Source organism: Ruditapes philippinarum, unplaced genomic scaffold (genome assembly GCF_026571515.1).
Source record: "Ruditapes philippinarum isolate M1 unplaced genomic scaffold, ASM2657151v2 ctg294_1_1_1_1, whole genome shotgun sequence".
In the NCBI taxonomy this organism is placed as follows: Eukaryota; Metazoa; Mollusca; class Bivalvia; order Venerida; family Veneridae; genus Ruditapes; species Ruditapes philippinarum.
Genome location: NW_026860937.1, coordinates 1 through 27,133, shown reverse-complemented (window position 1 = coordinate 27,133; position 27,133 = coordinate 1). Strand labels below are relative to the sequence as shown.

At 33.0% G+C, this 27,133-nt stretch overlaps 2 protein-coding genes across 2 annotated transcripts; one reads left to right on the top strand and one right to left on the bottom strand.

Moving 5' to 3' along the window:
* Positions 1–6,066: 6,066 nt before the first annotated feature.
* On the bottom strand, positions 6,067–21,968 carry LOC132713976 (HAUS augmin-like complex subunit 4). Its single transcript, XM_060696714.1, has 9 exons — positions 21,681–21,968; positions 14,371–14,510; positions 12,440–12,571; positions 11,888–12,025; positions 10,982–11,087; positions 9,964–10,103; positions 8,571–8,701; positions 7,624–7,692; positions 6,067–6,948 (listed from the first exon to the last, which is right to left on the bottom strand). The coding sequence occupies exons 1-9, from the start codon at positions 21,721–21,723 to the stop codon at positions 6,750–6,752; spliced, it is 1,098 nt and encodes a 365-aa protein (XP_060552697.1). The 5' UTR covers positions 21,724–21,968; the 3' UTR covers positions 6,067–6,749.
* Positions 21,969–26,438: 4,470 nt separating this feature from the next.
* LOC132713988 (beta-1-syntrophin-like) lies at positions 26,439–26,910 on the top strand (the record flags this gene model as incomplete). Its single annotated transcript, XM_060696726.1, has 1 exon — positions 26,439–26,910. A coding segment is annotated over exon 1 (472 nt), but the record flags the coding sequence as incomplete, so codon positions are not given.
* Between the last annotated feature and the right edge of the window lie 223 nt (positions 26,911–27,133).

The window sequence follows — 27,133 nt, the reverse complement described above, 5'->3', positions numbered from 1 at the left end:
TCCGAGATCAAGGAGATGGCTTATATAGATGTTTTTAATAAATCCACACAATAACTAAACACACAATCTTTAGGAAGTTCTGTTTAGATTGACTTTGCGCGCAAATCGCACAGTCTATTCTACAGTGAAATTTTTTTTTCACCAACGGCTTTAATGAAAACATGTAATGAAACAAGTGATACAGCTGTCTTGTAAGAATACAAATGTAGCATCGTTCGTAAAATGTTTTGTTATAAGGAATAACATTGGACGACCAGAGTTCCGCATACAGGGAAATGTCTTAAGGACAAATGTATATCACAAGGACAGTTATCATAATGAACACGAATTTCTATAAAGAAATTTCCTAGCTTCCTCCGAAACACTTGCCAGCACTGGTGCACGTTGATTAATTAGTGACAATTTGTGATATTCCACCATCTTTTTTAAAAATCTGTGCCGAAACACGACATGGCATGTAGAAGACAGGACATGTAGAACGTGTATTTGAAAATAAATTGTATTCACCAAAGTTGAATCATTCAAAGGACCAGTTTTAATGTACACAGTTGTTCCAGAAATTTATGCTGTTTTGTAATCTTTTGATGTCCGGATACGTTATTATGTATTCATAAGTTTAGTAAACCGATACTTTTGATAGAAATAATGTACAAATGCTTAAACACTTGAAAATATGCCAAAACACGACAAAACGTGTTTTAAATAGCTTAAATATTCAAAATCTGTCCTTTTGCCCCGTCGCTAGTAACGGTGGTATATTTCAAATGAGTCTTGACAACGGTTAATGAAATTTCTAAGAAAAAAACTGTTCTCAGTAATTTAAATAGACCTATCTTGTACTTATAAAGAAGGAAAATGTCCAGCCCAGTTCAAAACCTCACAACCTGGTTTAATACTTTTATGTCGCCAAAACAGTATCAGCTTCCATTACAGTTATTAAACTTTGTTTTATAAAGGTATGTACCTGCAATAATGTCGTATTTTTTAGATTAAATACCAGTGAATTTTGTTTGAAATTGTTAAATTACCTTTAAATGTTATCAAAGTTACATAGTCGACCATCATAGCCCATCATACAGTTTCCATTGAGAAAAACAAAAACGTGTTTAACTTCCGTGACCAAAAGTTTAGAGACATAGTGAGGTACAAGTTCCCTTTAATGATTCATAATGATGTTTAAGGTTTACAAGTGTTGTTTTTTTCTAATTGATATAAATATTAAAAATCTGTTTTCAAAGAACATTTTTTTTAACTTCCGTTACTGTTAACTTCCGTGACATTTGTGGTTAATGTTATCCTACCTTTGCTAGGATGATGATAAAGGATTGTTGAAACACTCTAAATGATTGTTTAGTTCGAAGCCAGCAAACTTTAAAAGAAAATCAAAATCAAAACAAGAGGGCCATGATGGCCCATGATCGCTCACCTGACCCATCAAACTCATCCAAACATTTACCTAGACAAGCATTCTGACCAAGTCTCATGACAGGTGAGTCAAAAATGTGACCACTACAGTGTTAACAATGATTATCCATATTTGAGCAGTGTGACCTAGTTTTTTACCCAGGTGACCCATATTCAAACTTGACCTAGAAATCATCAAAACAAACTTTCAGACCAATTTCCAGGATACTTGGATGTAAACAGTAGCAACTAGAGTGTTAACAAGATTTTTCTATTTTTAGCTCCTGTGACCTAGTTTTTCATCCGAGATGACCCATGTTCGATTTAATCCCAGCAATGACCTAGACAAGTTTCCTGACCAAGTTTGATGACAATAGAGTCAAAATTGTGACCACTAGAGTGTTAACAAGGTTTTTCTATTTTTAGCTCCTGTGACCTAGTTTTTCATCTGAGATGACCCATGTTTGAACTCATCTAAGCTATCACCTAGACAAGCATCCTGACCAAGTTTGATGATGATTGAGGCAAAAATGTGACCGCTAGAGTGTTAACAAGGTTTTTCTATTTTTAGCTCCGGTGACCTACTTTTTCATCCGAGGTACCCATGTTCGAACTCATCCGAGCTATCACCTAGATAAGCATCCTGACCAAGTTTGATGATGATTGAGGCAAGAATGTGACCGCTAGAGTGTTAATAAGGTGTTTCTATTTTTAGCTCTTGTGACCTAGTTTTTCATTCAGAATGACCCATGTTCGAACTCATCCAAGCTATCACCTAGACAAGCATCTTGACCAAGTTTGATGATGATTGATGCAAAAATGTGACCGCTAGAGTGTTAACAAGGTTTTTTCTATTTTTAGCTCCGGTGACCTACTTTTTCATCCGAGATGACCCATGTTCGATTTAATCCCAACAATGACCTAGACAAGTTTCCTGACCAAGTTTGATGACAATTGAGTCAAAATTGTGACCACTAGAGTGTTAACAAGGTTTTTCTATTTTTAGCTCCTGTGACCTAGTTTTTCATCTGAGATGACCCATATTCGAACTCATCTAAGCTATCACCTAGACAAGCATCCTGACCAAGTTTGATGATGATTGAGGCAAAAATGTGACCGCTAGAGTGTTAACAATATTTTTCTATTTTTAGCTCCGGTGACCTACTTTTTCATCCGAGGTACCCATGTTCGAACTCATCCGAGCTATCACCTAGACAAGCATCCTGACCAAGTTTGATGATGATTGAGGCAAGAATGTGACCGCTAGAGTGTTAATAAGGTGTTTCTATTTTTAGCTCTTGTGACCTAGTTTTTCATCCAGAATGACCCATGTTCGAACTCATCCAAGCTATCACCTAGACAAGCATCTTGACCAAGTTTGATGATGATTGATGCAAAAATGTGACCGCTAGAGTGTTAACAAGGTTTTTCTATTTTTAGCTCCGGTGACCTACTTTTTGATCCGAGATGACCCATGTTCGAACTCATCCGAGCTATCGCCTAGATAAGCATCCTGACCAAGTTTGATGATGATCGAGACAAAAATGTGACTGCTAGAGTGTTAACATGGTTTTTCTATTTTTAGCTCTTGTGACCTAGTTTTTCATCCGAGATGACCCATGTTCAAACTCATCCGAGCTATCAACTAGATAAGCATCCTTATCTAGATGATATTTATTTATTAGATACTTGGATCATAACAGTAGCAACTAGAGTGTTTACAAGATTTTTCTATTTTTAGCATCCTGACCAAGTTTGATGATGATTGAGGCAAAAATGTGACCTCTAGAGTGTTAACAAGGTTTTTCTATTTTTAGCTCTTGTGACCTAGTTTTTCATCCGAGATGACCCATGTTCGAACTCATCCGAGCTATCAACTAGATAAGCATCCTGACCAAAGTTGATGATGATTGAGGCAAAAATGCGACCGCTAGAGTGTTAACAACTAAATGTGAACGGACGACGGACGACGGACAATCATCGATCCTAAAAGCTCACCCTGAGCATGCTCAGGTGAGCTAAAAAAAATTAAATAGATCTAGTCTAATGAAAAATAAATATAATAAATAAATAAATAAATAAAAATGCAATAATGTAAAATCAAAATTAGCCTCGATCGTTGACTGGTGAGTGTTCATTAATACCCTGTACAATTTAACTCTAACACCAGTTTTAATCAAAAGATAAAGTTATTTTTGTGAAAACTTTAGTTCTACGAATGCAGAAATGTATCAATATGAAAATATTTGTACTTCCATATACATATTTGATGATGTTGATGTCGTAGGAAAGTGTATCTGTACAGTAACGGAAGATAAATTCGAAATTGATTAATTTATTCGTTGGCAAAAAGATACAACTTTGTTTTGAATACAATATTTTTGTACATAAGCATATACAATTATTACCGATGTAATTTTTATGGTCAATACAGTAGAAACACAAGCAAGGATAACGGATGCGGTTTTGTCTTCCTTCAATCTGCATATTGACAAAGTTATTTGACAGAAAGTAGCACTCTATCCTACCATTTTTAAAAAAAAAACTTCATGTGACATTTACCTAACGTTCATCTCGAGAATTCTGCATATGTAAATTGTGTGGTAACGGAAGTTAATAGGATTCTGGTCTGCTTCAATTAACCAGTTTGCTCCCATTATTGATACAGAAGAATAATCATAGGAAAGGGCAAAACTAGCATATTTTGTCTTGTTGCATGACAAAACGCCTTACATATTCTAAATATTCAAAAAGTTGTTAAATCATGATTTGATGTCAATCGATTTTATATCATTTTTCATATCTGAAAACAGCATAAATTTCTGGAATGACTGTGCAAAGAAAGCCCTCCTGTATATGGCAAATATGACATAAAAAGGGATGTATTCATATCATGCTTATTTTAAGCAAAATCATCAGGGCATTTGTGTGTTTAGTTTTATGGCGTACCAACACAACTTATGTCATATGGCGCCAAAACAGGAAAAGACCCCAGATATTGCAAAATCAGGCATTTGTACGAACGAGTGGGACCTACAAGAAATAATGCAGCTTTTTACTATTCACCTGCCCTCGCAATGCCTGGTCAAAGTAGTTATATGCTGCACCAATTATTTTATTTATCCATTTGTTTATTTTATTAATTTATATACATCACAGACACGTGTTGATAGTGACAGGTAGCGGGAATAAAGTGGGCGTGGTCACATATTTAGATAGTATTAAGATAAAGAATAGAATAAAGATGAAGCGTGGTACAATATACAAAATAGTCCATTTTGTATTTTGTGGAAATCGGCATTGATTTGATCTAGAGGTATTTTACCAGGGCATGTTTGATTTCAGTCTTCGTCGGATGTGTTACTTGGGTTAAAAATGGTGTACCGGTTGAAATATAATAAACATCATACATGTGAATTCTATGCAGATAGAAAGTGACGTTTTCATTACTAAGCTACCTACCTGTGAAATCAGAACATTTCATCTAAACTTTTAATCTGAATACATTACCTTGCTAGTGCTTTGGCGTCAATGACAATGTCGTCGTGAATAAATAAATCACGACGTCAAATCTCGTTTAACTTGATCACTGCAATTAATTTTGCAAATAAATGTTTTATATATGTACTTCTGTCTAGACCAATAAAATGGTAATTGATATGGTGAAGTACAGATATTGTGAACTAAACTCTACCATAACTAGACGTTGTGTATAAATCACGTAGTCTCGTCTAACGTGAATAAGACAAAAGTCAGCGCCAGGCAGGGACCACGCTCGACTTTTTATTACTTCTAAGGTCGAACACATTGAAGAAATAATATTGTCCTAGAAAACATAACTGTCTCAAACAAATTATAATCAAAATTTAATACTTAAACTTGACGGTCCAGGTCAGATTTTAATTAATCATCAATGCTAGTTTTGTAATAAGTGGGTTTTTTTGTCAAAGAGTAAACCAATTTCATAAATAAATAACAAAGTTATGACGATTTAAGTAAATTTCATTATTACATTGAAGGTCAATTATGGGTCAAGGTTATAGCTGAAATTTTCAACACGCTGTTTTGTCATGTGTCCTTTTGTCTAGGTAGATTTTATAACTAAATTCTGTATAATGAAAGTTTAAACAAATGTCAATAATTTGATCATAAAAGTCAAAATCATTTCAGGATAATTAAACATGTCAGTTAAGTTATACGAGTTATTTTGTTCAAGAGTAAATCAAATCCATAAAAACGCAATAGTTATGCCAATTTATGCACATTTCAATAATTTGACCTTGACTGGCAATCTCAATAGAAAGGTCATATCAGAACAACTTAACATGTTGGTTTGTCATCATATGTCCTTTTGTGCAAGTATAAATCAAATCCATAAATGTATTATTTTCCAGTTCCAATATTAGAAATTAATAGTATCAAACCATACATGTGAATTCCCTGCAGATGCGAAAAGGACATGTTTACATTATTCAGCTGCTGACCTGTGAACTCTGAACATTTCATCTAACCTTTTACTTCAAATAGATCTATATAAACTGTTGGAGAATTAATGGACCTGGGTGTTTCTAACACACAAAGCATGTTTCAGGTATTGCCCAAATCTCAACTTTAATCACAGTAATTGTCATTAAAGCTGCGCCCAAATATAACAAAATTGCCGATTTTAATTTTTTTATTCATATAATTTAACAAATATTCTAAACATAATTCAAGACGTAACTGTTATGTTCAGTTTTTTTAAGTTTCATTTCTTAGATATTAAAATTACTTGCACATTTTGCGCTTACTGTTTGTGTATTTTGACACCAATTTTATTTCTTAATAGTTTTCAACCCTGTAATACAATAACAACAGCCTGTTTATAACAGCAAAATGAAACAATAAACAACAAAAAAAACAACAAAATTTAGCTACACTATTTTTAGCTTTCTGGAAATATATAAAAGTTAAAATGAGTTTGTATTTGGAGGGTCAAAATGCCATTTACTTACTTTTCTCCCTTAATCACTTATTATTTTCTTATTGAGCTCTACTAACATGTACTTCCCATAAGCATCAAATATGCTAAAAAATCTGCTTAACACATGTTTGACTCTTCTAAAGAAATAAAAATTCTATTCTTAGCCATAATGTGCCTTTCAACAACAGCACTCTCTTCAGCTCAATCTACTATCTATTACATTATGTTCTTTCAATATAAACAAAATAAATTAGCCTTAAACATATAATAGATCCATTATTACAAAATTAAACTGGCCACAACATTGTACTTATCAGTGGCTTTTATTTATTTTCTTAAATTCCGCACAATCACTTATTGTGAATAAGTCTGTCCCTTTCACTCACGAGGCACCTTTCTGTTGATTACTTCTATCAAATTCTGCTAATGCCCATTGTTTATTTTCTAACTCAGCCTTCATTTTACCAAATTCCGCTACAATTTCTTCAAAACCATCCCCGACCGACTCATAAGCTTTTATAGCCTGTTCCCTGTGAAGTTTCTCTTTTTCACTATCTCTATAGGCATCATCCACATGTTTCCTGCATATATATACAGCATAAAATAAGTGTCAGAGTTTCATGGTCATCCACATGAAGGATTTCCAGAAAAATATATTCATCCCTAAAATTTTGAACAATAAAAAGAAATTATTTAAATCCAATATCTGTATGAATTGTTATGATGAAAAGCATTTTTTCCTAATTCTGGACCTAATTTATGACATTCATCCTCTAATTCTGTAAAATTTCAAGACATTCCTTTACCATAATTTTAGATATTACGAAATTCACTTCCTAATTTTGTTATTAAAAACATTTATCTCCTAATTTTAGTATAAAGCCATTCATCTGAGAATAAACATTTATCTCTCAATTTTGAACATAAAATTGATCCATTACCTCATTTTCGGATATTTTAATATCTATGACAATTAAGTCATTCATAACAAAGTATACATCCCCAAGATGTGGACATACAACCAGTTTATCAGGGTCCATGTCAATATACAGTTTGTAATGCTCCAGACAAGGAAATAGAAATGTGTCCATAGAAACAGATGTCCTCACACTCCACTGTTTTGTCAGTCTACACTTTTACCAACAGTAAATCTACATGCCCCACACCCCCAGTAGAAGCATTAAAATGGATCAACCAACTCACTACTGGACAACTTGTATACATACACACCTATACAGTGTATAACAATAATTTACCTGATGATTTTTAATGACTGTACTGTTTCTATCGTATATGTATCACATAAAATCTGTAACTCCACAAGCCTGCAAATAAAAGAAATGAAGTTCACAATCTTTACCATCGCTAAAAGTATCATAAATTCCTTTTTTCTGAACATCTTTAGCTTGGGAATATTAAAGTCCTTTAAGGGTTGAGTTTTGCTAAATTTTACTACAAACATATAATAAGTAAATGTGTGTTTGTGTTAGTTATGTCTTACCATCTAACTGACAGTAAAAATTATGAATCACTTAATTTTTCAAAAATTAGTTAAGCTTCAATTTTTCAATATTTTAATAGTCCCGAGCAGTTACTTGTAACCTTTATATGAAATCAATGTACTAAGTCAATTAAGGTTTTTAGGGGAAGGAAACTGGTGCCAATAGTAAACGGCAAAATAAATCAAAAGTGTGATTGGTTTATACTTTGCAACATCAACCAATACAATACCAAAATCAAGGAATTGCATTAATTAGTAACTACAATTTAATGTAGAAAAGTTAATTTCCTACAAATACAAATATTTTGCACAGACATTAATTCGCATTTATTTAATCTTAAGTTTAATAGTGATAAAAACTAGCTTTGCAAAATCAGCCCAAATTCCTGATGATGAAAATTAGTATGAGTGATTAAAAGCTGAATAAGCCCCAAATGTTTGCATTGGGTACATGTAGGCCTAAGCCAATATTCTCTATATTAACTCCTACCATGCCAGAAACTAAAGTGCTCAGCCTTTGTCACCAGTATAAAACCAGGAAAGCCACCAGCATATCTGTCTAGTCTGACCAGGTTCTACACTGTTAGCTGACTGACTACATTTTCATTGTGATATCCCTAAAACACACAAGACAGTTCCAGAAATGGAAATTAAGACTAGCGCATGTAAGAAATACAGCAGATTTAAAGTGACACATCTTACCTTATCTTGAGACTCATAGCATCACATTTAGCATACAGCCATTCTGTTGTTATAGTATCATTCTCACATTGTTTCTCCAGCTTGTATTTAGATATCAGAGTTTCCAACAAGCCTAATGAGTCTAAAAGTTTCTGAAGTAAAAAACAATCTAAATAAAAGTTCAGATTATCATGAATGTTTAAGTTAATAACTTCATTAAACTTTCAATAAAGTTATAAAAGCAACTAGATCGGTATAATATTTCACAAAATACAGCCTTATTTGCTTGTATAATAATATTTCACATCATTATATATCAATTATTAACATCAAATTGCTGTTTTTTTATTACACCATTTGACCATCCAATATTTTTCCATATTGGACACTGTCTTGTCCAATATAATTATCTTATATTGGACAGTTGAAAGTGAATGAACTTTTCTATGTGACATCAGCAGTAAAAGCTGTTAACCAAAATAGTATCTGAATGAAAAAATTTTAAAACCTCTTTTGAAAATGAAAATTTGACTATTGTACAAATTATAATGATTTATACTCATCAAATCATAATATATTTGGTGATATTTTGCATTCCTTCAATAAAATTTAGATACAGAGAATACAAATTATCTAAAATTGAGCAAGTACAGTACACAACATTTTTGTAACCTGGGATTTTTTAACAATGGCTTGGGCCATCCTTATAAAAATGTTTGTTTGCAGTAACCCGACCCAGAATTTTCAATGTGGGTAGGTAGGTCGATTTTTTTTTTATTGAACTGTACTCCCAAATAAACATGGAATTTCAAAATGCTGGACAATATATGCTTTGATAATCTGGTAACAATTAATAAATTGATAACTGAATTCTAATTTAATAAGACCTACATTTTATTTCTTCTATTAACCTTTAAAAGAATGAAAACAAAGCACAAGGCATAATTTTTTGATTCAAAAATAATTTTTTTTTATCCAGACCATGAAAAAAATTTTTGAGTAGGGCAAATTTTGTGAGTTGGTCGCGTTACTGCAAACAAACATTTTTTGAAGGATGGCCTTGTGTGTGTAATATTTTTTGTAGATAAAATTTTTTTTGGATGTTAATTGTTGAGATTTATATTGAACAATTGCTATTCATTTGCAGCAGCCAAATAAATCTGAAAACCATGAATATTGAAATTGGATTTCCATGATTGATTAAAGTTCATACCCTAGTCTGTATATAGTACATTTGTATATATTCTTAGAAAATGTTACAAATCCTTGCTTCAAGCTTGCAGAGGAAGACCCCGATAGCAAAACTATGCATTAAGTCTGGAACAAGTGGGCTTCAGAGCAGAACAAAAGACCTTCTGTTAGCTAGTAGGATGAATTAAATGCTTAACCTAGGAAAGAAAATCAAGAGAAAAACCTGATAATAAGCTGCAAACTGTTTATCCTTCTTCACAAAGTCCTCTTTCAGTCGACGTTTTTCCTCTTCTAGATGAAGTTTATCATTCTCTACAATGGCTGGTAATTGTGATGATTTGGCGAACGTTAACTTTGTGCTCTCTGTAATACATCAATATTAATATAGTCTACATCAACAACATATATGCTAAATAAGATCTATGTACTGGTGTTTGCCTAACATCAATGTTTTAACTTGGCAAATGTGGGTTTTTCCAATCTAATTACGAGGTACAAACAAACTTTACCATTATAGTTTCACATAGCACTACTGTTCACAATAGGAATTAAAGCATTGCTACTGAAGATTGTTTGTACCCCTACTCCGAGATTAAATTAGAAAAATCAACATTTGTCAAGTTCAGGAGTATCTTTATTCCACTACCTAATAGCAGTGTTTATATAAATTCTAAATTTATGCATTTTTACAAGTGATTTTTTGTGATTGGAGATAACAAAACAGAACAGACATTTTATTTGAGACTTGTACATAATACATTGTCTTGCAAATATATATATATAATACAATATATCATGTCACATGGTTATGTTTACACTTGAAAAATGTAAATAGTAACTAAATACAATAATACAAACTAAGTAGAACTAAGCAGGAATTGTATTTGAGATTAGTGCAAAAGTTTATCATCATTCAAGAAACATATAAGATAACATATATGTACAATAATCTGCACAAAGTTTCAGACTTTAAAAAGAGTCATTACTTCGAATTTTTTATAATCTCTGAACATATAAGAAAAGTAACCCTCTGAATTTAATTTTTTTTTTAAACTTTACTTAGGAACCATGCAGCATGCAAGTGTATGCAGTCAGACTCAAGTCTATATTGTTGTCTAATAAATATTTGAAACCAACATTAAAAACTCCTAAATTAATGTCAAACACTTTGGAATTGATATGAATCGAAAGTCTTTTACACAAATTTATCAAGGTAATGTTTATTAAGATTTTAAACTTACCCATTGATGAATTCTGTGGATCATGGGCTACAACTAATGTTTCACATTTTTTTCTTAATCTTTCCTCTATTTCTGGTATAAGTGCCTGTTGTAATGACTGTAAATGCTGTAAATCAAGTATAATTGTTTTATTTGACATCTGAATATGGCAAAATATAGTTAGTTGATGTTTTTGAGTCATGTTAACAGGTAAGAGGGTTTTCACGGTGACGGTAAAAGTAGCAGCTAAGCCATGGCTTTGGACCTACTGACCTAAAAAATCAACAGGGTCTTGAAAAACCTCCCTACCAAATCTGAAGCGTTCTCCTTAGTTATTTATTTCTTGTGGTAAAAGTAATAGTATCCTACTGACCTCAATATCATTCAAATCATATAGATCATAGGTTAAAGTATTGTGGTCAAGGCCGGTTACTTTTAACACATTTTAACAACTAAAATTCTTGCACCAAAGTAACTCAATAGTCAAACAATTCATCTACATTTATTGAAGGTCACTGCTTTGAAGATCCTAAGGAACATACTAGAAAATATATTCTTAGAAGGACTTTCCTTTATCCTTAAACCTGTAAATATCAGTCTTTAAATGACTAATTTTAAATCTTTTATGAATATTTCAAGTTACAAAGTAAGGAATCCAACTTGACACCCCTGAATAATCATTAAAAAACATCCTTTTTTTTAATTTCACTGTATAACCATAATGTAAATAGTGTATATTTTGTCAATTATGCTGTTGAGGTCAATATGTAAGATTGGTAACCAAATGTGTAAATAAGTAAATAAAGTAAATAAAGGTCTTTACTTACCTACTTCATTAAATAAAGTCTTTACTTACCTACTTTACCTACTTTTTACTTACTTTGTGCATGAAATCAATGTAAGTTAACATATACCTTTATTTTTTACCTTTTTGTATGGGTTCTGGTCATACAGCTCCTGTTTCGTGAGTCCCAGTGTGGTGGCTTTAGAGCAAGGGTCTGGGCTAAAGTCTAGATAGTCCCCGATCTCAGCTTGTGTCAGGCACTGCTGTAGTATCTTATGAAACTGAAATATTTATGTAAGTGAATATCTACATATTTATGTTGTACTGGAAAATGTATGAAATAATACACAGCTTGTTACATGAAATAAAATACAAGAAAACATAAAAGACAAGCCTAAAATTGAGCATAATATGATTTCTCAAACTGTTTAAATGCATTCAAACATGTTCTGTAGTACTCAATTGTACAATACCATGTAATGTATTTTATCTAAAAATTCTAATCCAAATTATATTGAGGAAAGGCAAAATGTCACTTAATGTTTATATATCTTTTTTTTTTTGAAAACAAATAATCAGGCACTTGCAATTTGATTAACAATGACAGTGCATGGAAAAGGTCATACACACTCAACCCTGCATTACAGGATATGTAACCCTAAACAGATGATATTCTGTATAAAGCTAGTGCTTACTTGTTGATCTCTAGACGAGAGGGAAACATCTTGACTCTTCAACTCATAATCAAGCAGCAGTTCCTGGACCTCCAGATACAAAATATGGTTTAATAACCAAGAGTGTTTCTCATGTCGTAACACTTCTTCAGCCTTCATTAAAATACAGAAATATGTTACAATGCATGTATTTTTTTGTTGAAGATAAATATAATGAATTTAAAACACTGACTTTTGGCTATTTAAGTGGCATTATCTTACAAATAATAGTAGTATCTTTCATAATAACATTTAACTAAAGTTAATATATGGGTTTTCAAGTCACTGACAAAGTTATTACTAAGTACAATTTGATAATTTTTATTAACCATGTAATGTAAACAAGAGGGCCATGATGGCCCTGAGGTCGCTCACCTGTATATAGGCCCCCCACCCCCGGGCCAATTTTTACCCAAGGGCTTTTATTTGTTTATTTGAACAGACTTGGTAGACACCCATAAGAAGATGTTTCATGCTAAACATCTAAGTTCTAGCTCATTGGCATTTTTAAAAGATGATTTTTAAAGTTTTTACTATACACATATAGTTAAAAACAATGTCACCCCTGGGGCAGGGCCAGTTTTGACCCCCGGGCGTTTATTTTAACAAACTTTGTAGATATTTACTTAAAGATGTTTCATGCTTAATATCTAAACTCTAGCTATTTGGGTTTTTCCAAAGAAGATTTTTAAGTTTTTGCTATACACATATAAGGAAAATCAATGACCCCCCCCCCCTCCCCCCGGCGGGGCCAGTTTTGACCCCAGGGCTTTTATTTGAACATACTTGGTAGACACCCATTAGAACATGTTTCATGCTAAATATCTTAGCTCTAGCTCTTTGAGTAATTTTGACCCCAGAGCTTTTATTTGAACAAACTTGGTAGACACTCATTAGAAGATGTTTCATGCTAAATATCTTAGCTCTAGCTCTTTGGGTTCTTTAAAAGAAGATTTTTTAAGTTTTTACTATATGCCTATAGGGAAAATCTATGACCCCCTGGGGCAGGGTCAATTTTGACCCCAGGGCTTTTATTTTAACAAACTTGGTAGACATTCACTAGAAGATGTTTTCATGCCAAATATCTAAAGCTCTAGCTCTTATGGTTCTTTAAAAGAAGATTTTTTAAGTTTTTACCATGTGCATATAGGGAAAATCAATGACCCCCTGGGGCGGGGCCAATTTTGACCCCAGGGCTTTAATTTGAACAAACTTGGTAGACACTCACTAGAAGATGTTTCATGCTTAATATCTTAGCTCTAGCTCTTTGGGTTCTTTAAAAGAAGATTTTATAAGTTTTTACTATATGCATATAGGGAAATCAATGACCCCCTGGGTCGGGGCCAATTTTGACCCCAGGGCTTTTATTTGAACAAACTTGGTAGACATTCACTAGAAGATGTTTCATGCCAAATATCTAAGCTCTAGCTCTTATGGTTTTTTAAAAGAAGATATTTAAAGTTTTTTCTTTTGGTTGCCATGGCAACCAGAGTTCTGCATGGAATTAAATTCTTTGAACAATTTTTAAAGGTGACCACCAAAGGAACATTCCTGTGAAGTTTGGATGAAATTGGCTCAGTGGTTTATGAGGAGATGTCATTTAAAGCAAAAGTTAACGGACGGACGGACGACGGATGGACGGACGCCGGACGAAAAGCGATCACAAAAGCTCACCCTGTCACTTTGTGACAGGTGAGCTAAAAAAGGATACTTTCTAGCTTTGTGAATAGGGCTCTTTTTCGGCCCCAAAAACTCTGTGATAAAAACAAAACACATTGTCAATGACAGTCCTCAAATAAAGAGCAGAATTTTAACCTACAGCAGAGAAAGCCTAATGATTTGAATTGAATGATAATCACCACTTGGTCTTACCAGAGATATTTCAAACAATTCTAATTAAAATGAAACAATACCTGTTTAAGATCTTTATTTGTTTGAATAGATACATCATCTGTTTGAATAAATGACGATAGTTTTGTCAGCAATGTACAGAAATCTGGATACTTCTCTACATCATCTGTACTCAAGTTGATGTGCGGAAACTGACTGTTTACTGTAAAAAAAACAACAACTATAACTGTATAAGCTTTAAATAAAATGAGAGCAAACAAAACTGTTTTAGGTCAAATTATTATTAGGGACAAAATGCATGATTTCTTTGGGGAAGCAGCCCTACAACAGCCCCTGCTAAAGAAAGAAAAAAAGCCCTGACTTAACACAGAAGATAACCAATAATTAAAAGAAAATTGGCTAGACAGTAAATTTCTAACTAATGTTAATTTTTATTGGCTGCTCAAAAATCTAATTTGCATAATGATTAAGGCCATCCTTAAAAAAATGTTTGTTTGCAGTAACGCGACCGACTCACAAAATTTGCCCCTACTCAAAATTTTTTTTCATGGTCTGGATAAAAATTTATTTTTTTTGAATCAGGAAATTATGCCTTGTGCTTTGTTTTTGTTCTTTTAAAGGTTAATAGAAGAAATAAAATGTAGGTCTTATTAAATTAGAATTTAGTTATCAATTTATTAATTGTTACCAGATTATCAAAGCATATATTGTCCAGCATTTTGAAATTCCATGTTTATTTGGGAGTACAGTTGAATAAAAAAAAAAAAAAATCGACCTACCTACCCACCTTGGAAATTCTGGGTCGGGTTACTGCAAACAAACATTTTTTTAAGGATGGCCTAATCTATCAGTTTTGACAGAATGACTAATTATTAACCCAATGGACAGTTCTGTTTTCGTACATATAAACCTGGCACAGATTTTAGATGTGCCCTTGGCCCTTTGCTGATGATTTTCCCAAGCCATTATTTTTTTAGCGTGCAAAATCCCATCCTCGGCAGATTTCTGCCATTTCACTCTCCAAAAAGTACATTTAACATCAATTTGTTTTTTTTCTTGCCATTTCATTGTTTAGATTGAGTCTGATGCTACAATGTATAGAGAGTAGACTTCAAATTCTGACATATGCATAGTCGGATAGAGCTATGATCTTTTTAACTTGACTTGTTAAACTAGAGTTGGAATAAATGTGTGAAGTTTCAACCCATACCCTTCAGTAGTTTTGGAGATGCATGCAAAAATTTAACCCAAACATGACTGCGATGCTACCGCATAGATGAGTAAAATGAATTATGGTGGTTTCGTCGAACTACCGGTTCGGCGAACTTAATTTATGATAGGGGTGTCATCGATTCAATCGATATCGGTGTATCAACGATCTTTGATATCCGATTCGATATCGATTCCATTTTTTAAATATCGGATATCGAACGCACATATATTTCTAGCTAAAGAGACTTCAGCGACCAGGTTTTATAGAACTTATAGACCTGTTTACTGTCGCAAAACGTCAAAATAAAAGCGACATATAAAGTTATGGAAGCCAGAAACATTTTTTTTTCTAAAATGAAAACGGAAATCAATGCCAAAGTTACCTCCCAGTGTCTCTAACGAATGCTGCCTAATTTCGTTGTAATCTCGCACGTCTGCTAAGTGGATGTCAAGACCCCTCAATTCAGATTTTAAAAAGTGAAAATGCCAAGAAAAATTTGTCAGTGTTTCTTTGTAAAATTATAATTACAAAATGTTAAACTTTAATGATTATTCAGGTTCTAAACACTATAATTAGCCAAATAAACCGGCTTAATTGGAACGGCAAGGACGGGATTTGGCATGATCAGTAACTACGTAATAGCAACAACAACAACTAGAGTATAATGGAAACTAGTCATTCGTTTTCATTTATAGCTATATACAAATTGCTCAGTTTTCACAGTTTTCATCTTTTTTGCATTTGTCTTAATATAACTGCTTTGTCAGTGTCCATAGGAAACATTTAAAAAGACTTGAAAGCTAAAATTTAGCCTTGCAATCGATATATCGCTGTATCGCCGATAATTCATTACCGATATATCGATACAAAAATCCTTGTCGATGACACCTCTAATTTATGAAGAGGTGCAAAAGTGGTTTCGTCGAACTGATGTTTTATAGTAATGAAAGGCAAAGTATACTTGGTTCATATATATAGTGTTTTTATCATCAATATTTTGTTATAATTAAATTTTGACGCAAATATCATTAATGAATATAATATATTGTAGATATTTATTTTGATAATGATTTTTTCGTTATTTGATAAATTATTTTTTAGGCAAGAATAAATTACAAAAAAACCCCAAAAAAAACAACAATATTATTTTGTTTGCAAAATGTATTGTTTAGTTAGGGCTTGGTTTACGAAATAAATCAATTGTTTATAATTGATGACAGATAAAGCTTGTTTGTCTTATCAGCCGATCAGTTAACACTAATCATATAACTTAAATTCAAGCTTTTTGTGTGTATATATGTCGATTTTATTCCGATTAAAAACATTTTTATTCAGCTTTAACTATTTGTGTACTGGTATCGAAGCAGTTTCCGATAAAAATATGAGGTTATTGAAAAATTTCTCAATAACAACGTCTCCAATTTAAATAAACTTTTGATATGACTAAATGCAGGTCATGCATTGTTATTGTAAATTAAAACCGGATTCCTGAATAAGACATGCGCATCAAAAATGGGGCTCCAACGGGAGGTGTAAATTAGCCGTAATTGCCTCGCTACAGAAGCAGTTTCCGACACTTTTTTTAATCATTGATTTTGCGGGTTTATAAATCGGTATCAATGTTTTTGTTATAATAAGACTTTTTGAAGGCCTCTTTAGACAAATAATACTGCTTTACTTAGGGTTTTAATCGTAATAATTCAGAAATCCTGGTCGACATAATATGACATCTGCAGTGATTTTTACCGAGATTATTATCAGACCGGTTCCGGCGCACTGACCAGTTCCGAACAATCAAGCGAGCCATTCACGTAACCGACAATAAATATAGAAAATATTCACTGGTTTTGTAGGTTATTGACATTAACAAATAAATAATTAAATCATCATTCTATTTCGGCTTCTTATTTATAATTTTCGTCTGATTTAGGCATAAATGCTAAATTTCATCTCGCCAATCTTATTGGTATTGGTATACCGGTACTGCAGTACATATTAATTATATGTAAACTGAAAGAAAGGGACACAGTTTATATATTGAAGGAAAAGTTGTTATCTGCCTTACAACTTCATCCAGAAATATTTGCAAAAATATAACATAACATGTATTATTTGGATGGGGGACGGCGCCGAAAAAATGGTCACTTTTTTTAACAACATTTCTCAAACGAAAAACAGTGTTTGGGGTCTAAATAGGACATTTTTTCACTGTTTGAGGCCTCAAAAGGGGGGGGGGGGGCAAAAAGCCGTCGAAACACGCTTATATAAGGGAAAAGGTTAACAAAAAATGATGAAAAACCTTGGAATCACCCAAAATCTAGTTTTTCCATGTTAACATGTGGTCTTTTACCTAATTTTGGTGAAAAATTGTTGTTTTGTAACATTTATATTTTTTTAGTTAACCCTTTCCCCCATGAGCATATCGTGAAAAATGGCCATTTTAACTGAAAAGCCTCCCTTTACAAGTTCAAACTGCTATGAAACTATGAAAAATGCTTCAATACTAATCAAACTTGGCACAAATGTTGACTGGACCATTGCCTTTGTAACGACATGCTCAGTCTTAAATTTCCTGTTACCATGGCAACGAGGGGACATCTCAAAATTGCCAAAAATCACTATTTTGCCTCGATTTTTTCCATCAAAATTTATTTCAAAGTGCTGCAACTTCTCAATGGATTGAGATAGAGTCAAAGGCTTTTCAGCGTTGGTTACACGTTACTTTATGATCAACCTGGGGTCATTTTAAGCCTCTCACAAGTCCAAAATTTTCTTGGCGATGAGGGGGACTCCGCCCCCTTCAAACCCCCAAACAGAAGGGGGCACATCCCCCTTCTGGCAACCCCCTGATGTATTATTTGGATGGGGACGGCGCCGAAAAATGGTCACTTTTTTTAACAACATTTCTCAAACGAAAAACAGTGTTTGGGGTCAAAATAGGACATTTTTTCACTGTTTGAGGCCTCAAAAGGGGGGGGGGGGGGGGGCAAAAAGCCGTCGAAACACGCTTATATAAGGGAAAAGGTTAACAAAAAATGATGAAAAACCTTGGAATCACCCAAAATCTAGTTTTTCCATGTTAACATGTGGTCTTTTACCTAATTTTGGTGAAAAATTGTTGTTTTGTAACATTTATATTTTTTTAGTTAACCCTTTCCCCCATGAGCATATCGTGAAAAATGGCCATTTTAACTGAAAAGCCTCCTCTTACAAGTTCAAACTGCTATGAAACTATGAAAAATGCTTCAATACTAATCAAACTTGGCACAAATGTTGACTGGACCATTGCCTTTGTAAACGACATGCTCAGTCTTAAATTTCCTGTTACCATGGCAACGAGGGGACATCTCAAAATTGCCAAAAATCACTGATTTTGCCTCGATTTTTTCCATCAAAATTTATTTCAAAGTGCTGCAACTTCTCAATGGATTGAGATAGAGTCAAAGCTTTTCAGCGTTGGTTACACGTTACTTTATGATCAACCTGGGGTCATTTTTAAGCCTCTCACAAGTCCAAAATTTTTCTTGGCGATGAGGGGGACTCCGCCCCCCTTCAAACCCCCCAAACAGAAGGGGGCACATCCCCCTTCTGGCAACCCCCTGATGTATTATTTGGATGGGGGACGGCGCCGAAAAAATGGTTCACTTTTTTTAACAACATTTCTCAAACGAAAAACAGTGTTTGGGGTCTAAATAGGACATTTTTTCACTGTTTGAGGCCTCAAAAGGGGGGGGGGGGGGGCAAAAAGCCGTCGAAACACGCTTATATAAGGGAAAAGGTTAAGATACACTATGCTCTGTAGTGTAATTAATTTAACCTCTGAAAGCTAAATGATAAGATAACATGCAGAAGAAAGAACAAATAAATATCGATTTCTATGTCAGTTAACAGTTATTACTTGATCTAAAAATTGCTGTTAATATATCTGTTTTATGGATAAAATCTGGGACAGAAGATCGTTCTGTCCCAGATAAAAGAAACAGTAAATAATACGATTATCTATAAATAATAAATATTATATTGGAATAAATATTGTTTGAGCACAATCGCAAAACAAAAACTTATTTTTTATCTTGACCATGTCACGATTTTGTGATACGTACGGCCAACTAAGCAGGTCCTAGGGCTTGAGGGGGGATACTACGAAGAACAAATTTTCGTTCAGCGATGCTCCAAGATGCGTTTTCCGGTGTATTTCGCACCGTTTAAAATCTGCAACTAGTGAATATTATTTTGGCATATGTAAATTGTTTTTACAAGATTTTACAACGATCGTGCATCATAAACTTAATTAAGGGTGAAAAGTTGACTTTTAAAGATCGCATATCGTAAGGACAGTTGTCATATATTACCTGCAAGAACAGAAGTACGAAGATTATGTTCATACGATGGTTAAAGCTAATCAATGGTCGATCATATGTGGTTCAAACAGTACATTACAAGTCAATCACTTTCGTTATTTTGTTCAAACTAATTTATTTACAGCAATGTTCTTGTATTTTGTTCGCAAGAGTTTATCTTACACAGCGCAGAGTCTGAGTTCATGTTATTTTTTTTCAAACACGTCGCCGTCGTTTTCTGGTAGTATTGAACTCACCTCGGCCATAACTGAACCATGTAAGTTTAGTAAAACTGCCGTGTATACGCAATTTAATGATAAGATTGTTCAAAGGCAGGTCTGTATACTTATTATTGTACTCTTCGCAGGTTTTTAATATTACAAATGGTTTGTTGGTAATATTACAAATGGTTTGTTGGTAATATTACAAATGGTTTGTTATGTGCACCGGAACTGGTAAACCTAAACAATCAGATTAAATCAAGCGGTATTCTTATAAGAAAAAAAAGGTTTGAAGTGGAATCAAATATCTACTAGCAAGTACATTTGGTCTTGAAACAATTTGTTAATTTGTATGCAGGCAGCGAAAGTTGAAAACCTGTGTCGGAACCGGTCAAACAACTGTACGTATTTTAATGTCTATTTGAATACAGACATTTTTGATGTGAACATTTGTACAAATAAATATATAACAAAAGAAAAGAAAAAGAAGAAAAAAAAGAAAACTTGTTAATCATTAAATTTTTTATCACGGTCATTGATCAAAACTAGACTTTTTACATTTCACGGGCATATCGTATGCTTGTACCACGAGTTTTATTGCATTCATGAATCCATAACACATTAATTTCAAGTACGAATTAATTTCAAGTACGAAAATATATAAATGAAATTCTCTAAACACTCCATAAGGTGCCCCATAATAAAAACAGCCTTCTATACGGGAAACAACCTACTGTAATATAGACTAGAACAGTGTTGCCTCCCTTGGTTAGAAGAAAATTGCCGCGGGTTTCCCATTTCTGTCATTTTTGCTTTTATTTCAAGATTTGTTGATTAAAAATTTCAACAACACATAGCTCTAGCTTATATTTATTGACTATTATGAAATTTGAATGATTATTAGCGACTTTTGAAATGTCGTCTGTATTCGCTGGCAAAGGGGGCAAACTTGTCTCAATTTGTGCCTAATGGAGTTATCCTTTGCGCATGCGCAACAGTAGCACGTGAAATCCCTCATGCGAAAAATGTAAACACACCTGCTTGTAAAATATAAAGGTGAGAACGATTATGTTTAATGTTGATTTTAGACTGAAGAAATTCTGTCGAACGTTTCCTTGAATAATATTGTTCTGATAAAAAAACTCGCTTTCAATTTTGAAGAGTTTCAGTAAACGAAAATAACCGTATTGTCGGATACTACTAGCCGACGGATACTGCTTCGATACCAGTATATAGTTTGACATTATATGTCACATAGATTACAAAAATAAACTTGTGTGAAATGTATCCGGGATAATTTGTGTAAATGTTGACTTTAGGTTTTTTTTAAGCTTGACTTTTCAGTGAATAGCCTATTAAACATTTAGCAAAATGACATCTAACGTACACGTTATTTATTTATTTGTTACTAATTCATCAGAGAACCACTCACTCGTAGGGATTAGCAGAAGTGTTTACATCCGAAAATTCACTTATCCGAAATTATGCAAATCAGTAAAAAAAGTAAAATCACTTCATAATTGGTGTTACGACAAAAATAACTCAAGAGAGGATATCTTATTTGTTCAATATCTTCACAATGAAATGAAAATCATTACATTTTTCATATAACGTCGAAAATTTTCGCTCGTTTGCTGCCATCGTATCGGTTCACGTTTCCCGCAATATTTTGATGCACACCCGGACTGAAAAGATAATTTAAAATTGTATAAGAACAGCAATTGCATTTATGCCGGCTCGCCACGGCGAGCCGGTATTACGGTAGGATTTTACTGAGAAACAACCTAAAACTCCGAAGCCATCCAAAAATTTAATCGAAGCTTGGCTTCCAGCTTTCTACAAAATTTATCTATCAGGGCTAGGATCCAAAATTATTTAGCCAATCAAATGTAATCTTACATAGCGTCAAAAAACCTTCAATTTTCACGCCATTTTTAAAAATCAGCAAGTATTGTTTTGAGCGCAAAGATATAATGATGATTAAAATGTTTGTCTTTATGAATTCTTTTCAATAAATCATATTTGCACTGACTTCTGATTTAGCGATTTCACCTGTTTTCTCTGTAGTAAGTTTTCGTTTGGTTAATTAACATAAGTGTACATCTGGTTCTGTGTATTTTTTATTTTTTTATTTTTTTTCCGGTCATTTTATCCTTTCCGGTATTTAGTGTATGTATTTACTAGCCGGGATCCGGGACGCCCGGGATCCGGGATCGTATAAGATATGGAGGAAAAACCTAATGAACTATATTTGTGTTGATTGTTGTCGTAATGAAAGACCATTAAACGTTATTTTTTTTTATTGTATATAATGAACGTTAAATTAATTTAACTTAGAATATAGATATATTTAGAGCTATTTATTAACAAACTTAAAATGCGGAAATCACAATACTTATAATTATATGCCTAATTAATTGGAAAAATCAAAGACTATTTTCTTGAATTGGCCAAATCCCGGGATCCCTATATGTTTTAAAACGATCCCAGCTTTTCTGAAAACTATATACTTGAACTGGCCAATCCGTGAGATCTATTTACATTTTAATACGATCCCGGCTTTTCTGAAAACTATATTCTTGAACTGGTCAATTCCCGGGATCCGTATATGTTTTAATACGCAATCACGGCTTTTCTGGATGAATTGATTGACAACTTGTGTTTACTTTAGGACTTGTGCCTCTCATTCCAATACTAAATAACATACATGTATTACAACTTAATTTTGTATAAAGAGACATCTTTATGAAATCTACCTATCTAACATTTTGTGGTCAAGGTCAACAGGCCATATAGTAAATGTGCATAGACATAGGTTCTTCATTCCATCTGTTTACATGCACCTTCATATATACTCATACTAGCTCATCTTGGTTAAACTGAGAGAACTTTATATGTCACTTTCAGTCAATGAGTTTAAGATTTTGAATTTACTGGCCCGAATTCCAGTTTTGAATTTATTCTACTAAATAATTAACAAAATTTTCTTAAATTTACACTGGCCTGAACTTATATACACTGGCCATCGGGCACCGGGCCAGTGTTGACTTCACTTTTATTTTGATGTTCGCTGAAGTCTCTTCAGCTAACAGAACTGTCATTTTTACATTTAAACACACCCCTTGAAAAAAATTACGAAGCGAGTCGCTACTAGCTTTTTTAAAAGCTAACCTTGTTTCTCTTCTTATATTGAAAACAGAAAATAAATGATAATTATCATATAAAAATGTTTTGAACTGAGATAATAACGTGCATTACACAGAATCGATGTCATCTCATCCATCGAAGATATCACAGTTGTATCATAGTTTGGGGACCTTTCTGTTGAAAAAGTGTCAGAGTTACATCACAAGCACCTGCTACCAGAATTTAGCAGATTTGCCGGTTGGCAAGAAGAACCAATATTTATATGCATTATATAGCACTAGAATTTTTAAATTCTAATAACTTTTTTTATTTGTGGATCGATTTTTTAGATTCTTATATCATTTGAAAGTTTTTTACATTCATATTTTTGAAATGTAAGCGGATTTTCATTTTTTGCTTTTAAAAAAGAATGCTCAGCTATTTTTTTAACTGTTATTTCAATAGTTTTCTAGCACCAAGTTTAACTCTTTACCAAGAAAAAATGAAAGCGTTTTGTAAATTTATTTTTTAATTTTTAAAATATGAGTAAAATGACCTTTCTAATGATATAAAATACTAAGCTGTTTCATAAAAAAATAAGTTTGTTATTGTAAATATAAAATTACTATATTTTGCATTTTATTAGCCACCATATTTTTTGCCAACCATCCGAAAGTTACCTGTATATCTTATCAGCAATTTGTTACTATTAATAGATTTCATAACAATAACATGCAACTTGCCTATACATATACATGCACAGTGCGGTAACTGGAGTGCAGGTATCAGTTACCCGCACTCCAAATCATGCCCATTGATTGGCTCATTTTTGCTGGGGTTTACATATTGTGACGGCAGAGAAAGGGAAAGCGGCAGAAATATCATAGAGTCACCGTACCAGTGCTCAACCAGTTTTTCACAAAATTATATAAAAACTCTTTCAGAATAAAAAAGTTTGCTGGGAAAATTATTTTTGTTACAAAGCTGGCCCTTTCAAACTCACAATAAGCTTAAGCGTTTTAATTACACAGATTAGGATACAATTTACCACAGAGTTGTATATAGGGTATAAAACTATTATATTTTTCAGGCATCCAAACCAGTGCTCGACCAGGTGGTTTTATCTCTATCAGAACTTTTATTTTTTTAAAACAGATATGACTTTTTATGTTCAACAATTCTATTTCAAAAATATTTTGAAACATTTATGTTTTAGGATCTATAAATGTTAATATGAGAGCAAATATTATACGAAGGAAATGCTGTACATTGACAAATAGTGTTTATAAGAGTTTTGGTATTTACATATACTGAGGTGTTTGAGATTACTTATTCTCATATTTTCCGGGCTACTTGTACATGGTGTAGAGGTTACAAGTCAGGTACAAATAGCACACACAAACTCCCAGGGTTTTTCCACTTTAATGCATAAATCGTAAACAAATAGAAGTATTGGTCGAGCATTGGGCTGGGCGTATACATCACGTTCTGCTCAATTTTAGACGAGTTTTTTTTTCAATTGCATTGGATTCTCATATAGTTAGATTAAACACACTGTAATGTAGGTACGATGCACATGTAGATACAATATTAATGAACAGTTAAAATACAAAAGTACTTGGAGAACGCACTTAAGAAATTTACTTTAATGAAATAAGAAGGTGCAATTTTAAACTTCTATATACTTCACTGCAGAATTCCGCCTGCAAATACACGTTCATGTATGTTTCAAAATGAACTATTATACTATAATTTCACGAAATATAATATCAGAGCTCTGAAAGAACTAGGAATTAAAAATCTATCGTGCATGAGTGCGATCATTTTCTGTTATGGACGATTACAAATCTTGGTGTGGGAAATATCAAATACAGTCATTGACAAAGAATGTCAAACATTTATATTTTTAACATAGGAATAAATACAAGCAAAAGTGTGCTAGATTAGCAGATAATAAGAACTTTCAGTCAGTGACATTTTCTAATCTATACAAAATTTACACAACATCTGAATTTTAAACTTTAATAAATGTTATATAAGTGTTGTAAAATTTTTCCAAATACTTTCCCAAATCTTTTTCAGTGTTTTATACCTATTTCCCGGGCTGTCAGGAACATTGACGTACATCAATAACTCCCACAAGTCTTCATGTATTTTAAATTTTGCCACACTTAACAAAGATTGGTTCACAGATTTTAAGATATACTACAAAAATCAAGAACTTTTTGTTTTACACCATGACAAAAATTTGTCATCCCTTTGGATTTCAATTAGCTGAAAAATCAGCATTAATCATTTATTTTTACATTTTTACGTTTTATCTTATTTTTGTTAAAACCATTTTTCAAGAAACTTTCTAAAGTCAGTGTCTTAATCGTCCATGACAATTCTAACTACCTTCTGGTAGATTAAAAGGAACGTCTGTTCATCTCTTAAATATTACTATAGGTGACCACGCATGTGCTTGTTTGTTGAAAAAAATAAAACCATAAGATTGAAGACGTGGTGGAGTTATCTATGTGCCAGGAGTACACCTCCAATACTAGGAAGTATGAGAGATAATTGCACGTTTTATCTTATTTAACTAGAACAGAACATGTATAGAGAAGGGATTGCCACTAATTTGTCAACACTGAGGCGTGTAATTGTTAAATATTAATTGGAAATAATTAAAATCAAAGATCCAATTTCCAAAACGTCATTTTAGATATCTCGCCTAAGTCCCAGTTTATCTAATTGGATCCAGTTTCACATCTTTTTTAGGACAGAGATATAAATACATGGCCTTTAATTATAGTTCATTAAATTAGAAATTATATATCGAATATGCAATAATGCCTTAACAACATGTGGTGTTAATGTTTATCGTATAATTTTTTATAATTATGAGAGATTTTTTACAAACATTTCCATGATAGTAATTATTTTGTGAGCTATACATGACAAAAAAAACACAAAACGTGGCTATTTGATAGGTACAGATTATTGATTTAATTATCGATGAGTTTTGAAAACGTGTATAAGTTGCATTTTAGTACCTCTGAACAAGTAGCGACGATAATATACATGTATTGATTTAGTGTAGATATGTCGGAAATTAACTGTACTCCACTGCAATCTTTGTGTAACCCTTGTATTTAAGGGGTGAAAAAGAATAGTGGTTTTGTGCCATATATGATTTAGTGCTGTGGAAATATTTGCAGAGTTACGTCCCTTGAAAAGAAATCAAAATGGCGACCAACATATCTGGTCGGACGGGGCATTTCGAAGTTTATATACGCCAGCAATGGTGTAAAGTGACAGTGACGTTAAATGATGAATCATTAACTTTATCCCTTGACGAACCTCCTGAAAATATGTCCACATCTTCCACAAACAACGATATATCAGCTCAGTCCAGTAACGTCCCATCAAATACCCAAGAAGCCGCTCATGTACCTGACAATATTCCTGGCCAAAAGCGAGTTGTCAAAGTTATCAAAGAGGAAACATATGGCCTTGGTATAAGTATTAAAGGTGGAAGAGAGAATAAAATGCCAATTTTGATCAGTAAGATATTTAAAGGCATGGCTGCTGATAAAACTGGACAGTTGTATGTTGGTGATGCAATTCTTGCAGTAAATGGCGAAGATCTTTGCAACGCCACACATGACGAGGCTGTCAGGGCATTGAAGAATGCTGGAAAGATAGTTGAAGTGGAAGGTAACTTCTTGCTTAGCCTCTTGACCTGTGTTTGATCCTAATTTCAAAGCGTTACAGTAACATCCAAATTTAACTTTCATTTTAGCTCTCGTAATGCATACCAGCTATTTATTTTAAACAAATTTTATTGGAAAATATCTCTTCAATAAACATGTTATGACATCGTGAAAAAATTATTCCCTGTTTAACTTTTAATAAAATCAATATGGCCGATCCCGTTTGA

What these genes read in the sequence shown, in the direction of transcription:
- LOC132713976 (XM_060696714.1), bottom strand. Translation starts at nt 21,723, where the DNA reads ATGGCAGCAAACGAGCGAAAATTTTCGACGTTATATGAAAAAT. An exon ending in TTCGACGTTATATGAAAAAT is followed by an intron (nt 14,511 to 21,680) that starts GTAATGATTTTC and finishes TTTTTTTTACAG; the next exon opens with TAAACAGTCAGTTTCCGCAC. An exon ending in CAAATAAAGATCTTAAACAG is followed by an intron (nt 12,572 to 14,370) that starts GTATTGTTTCAT and finishes ATTTTAATGAAG; the next exon opens with GCTGAAGAAGTGTTACGACA.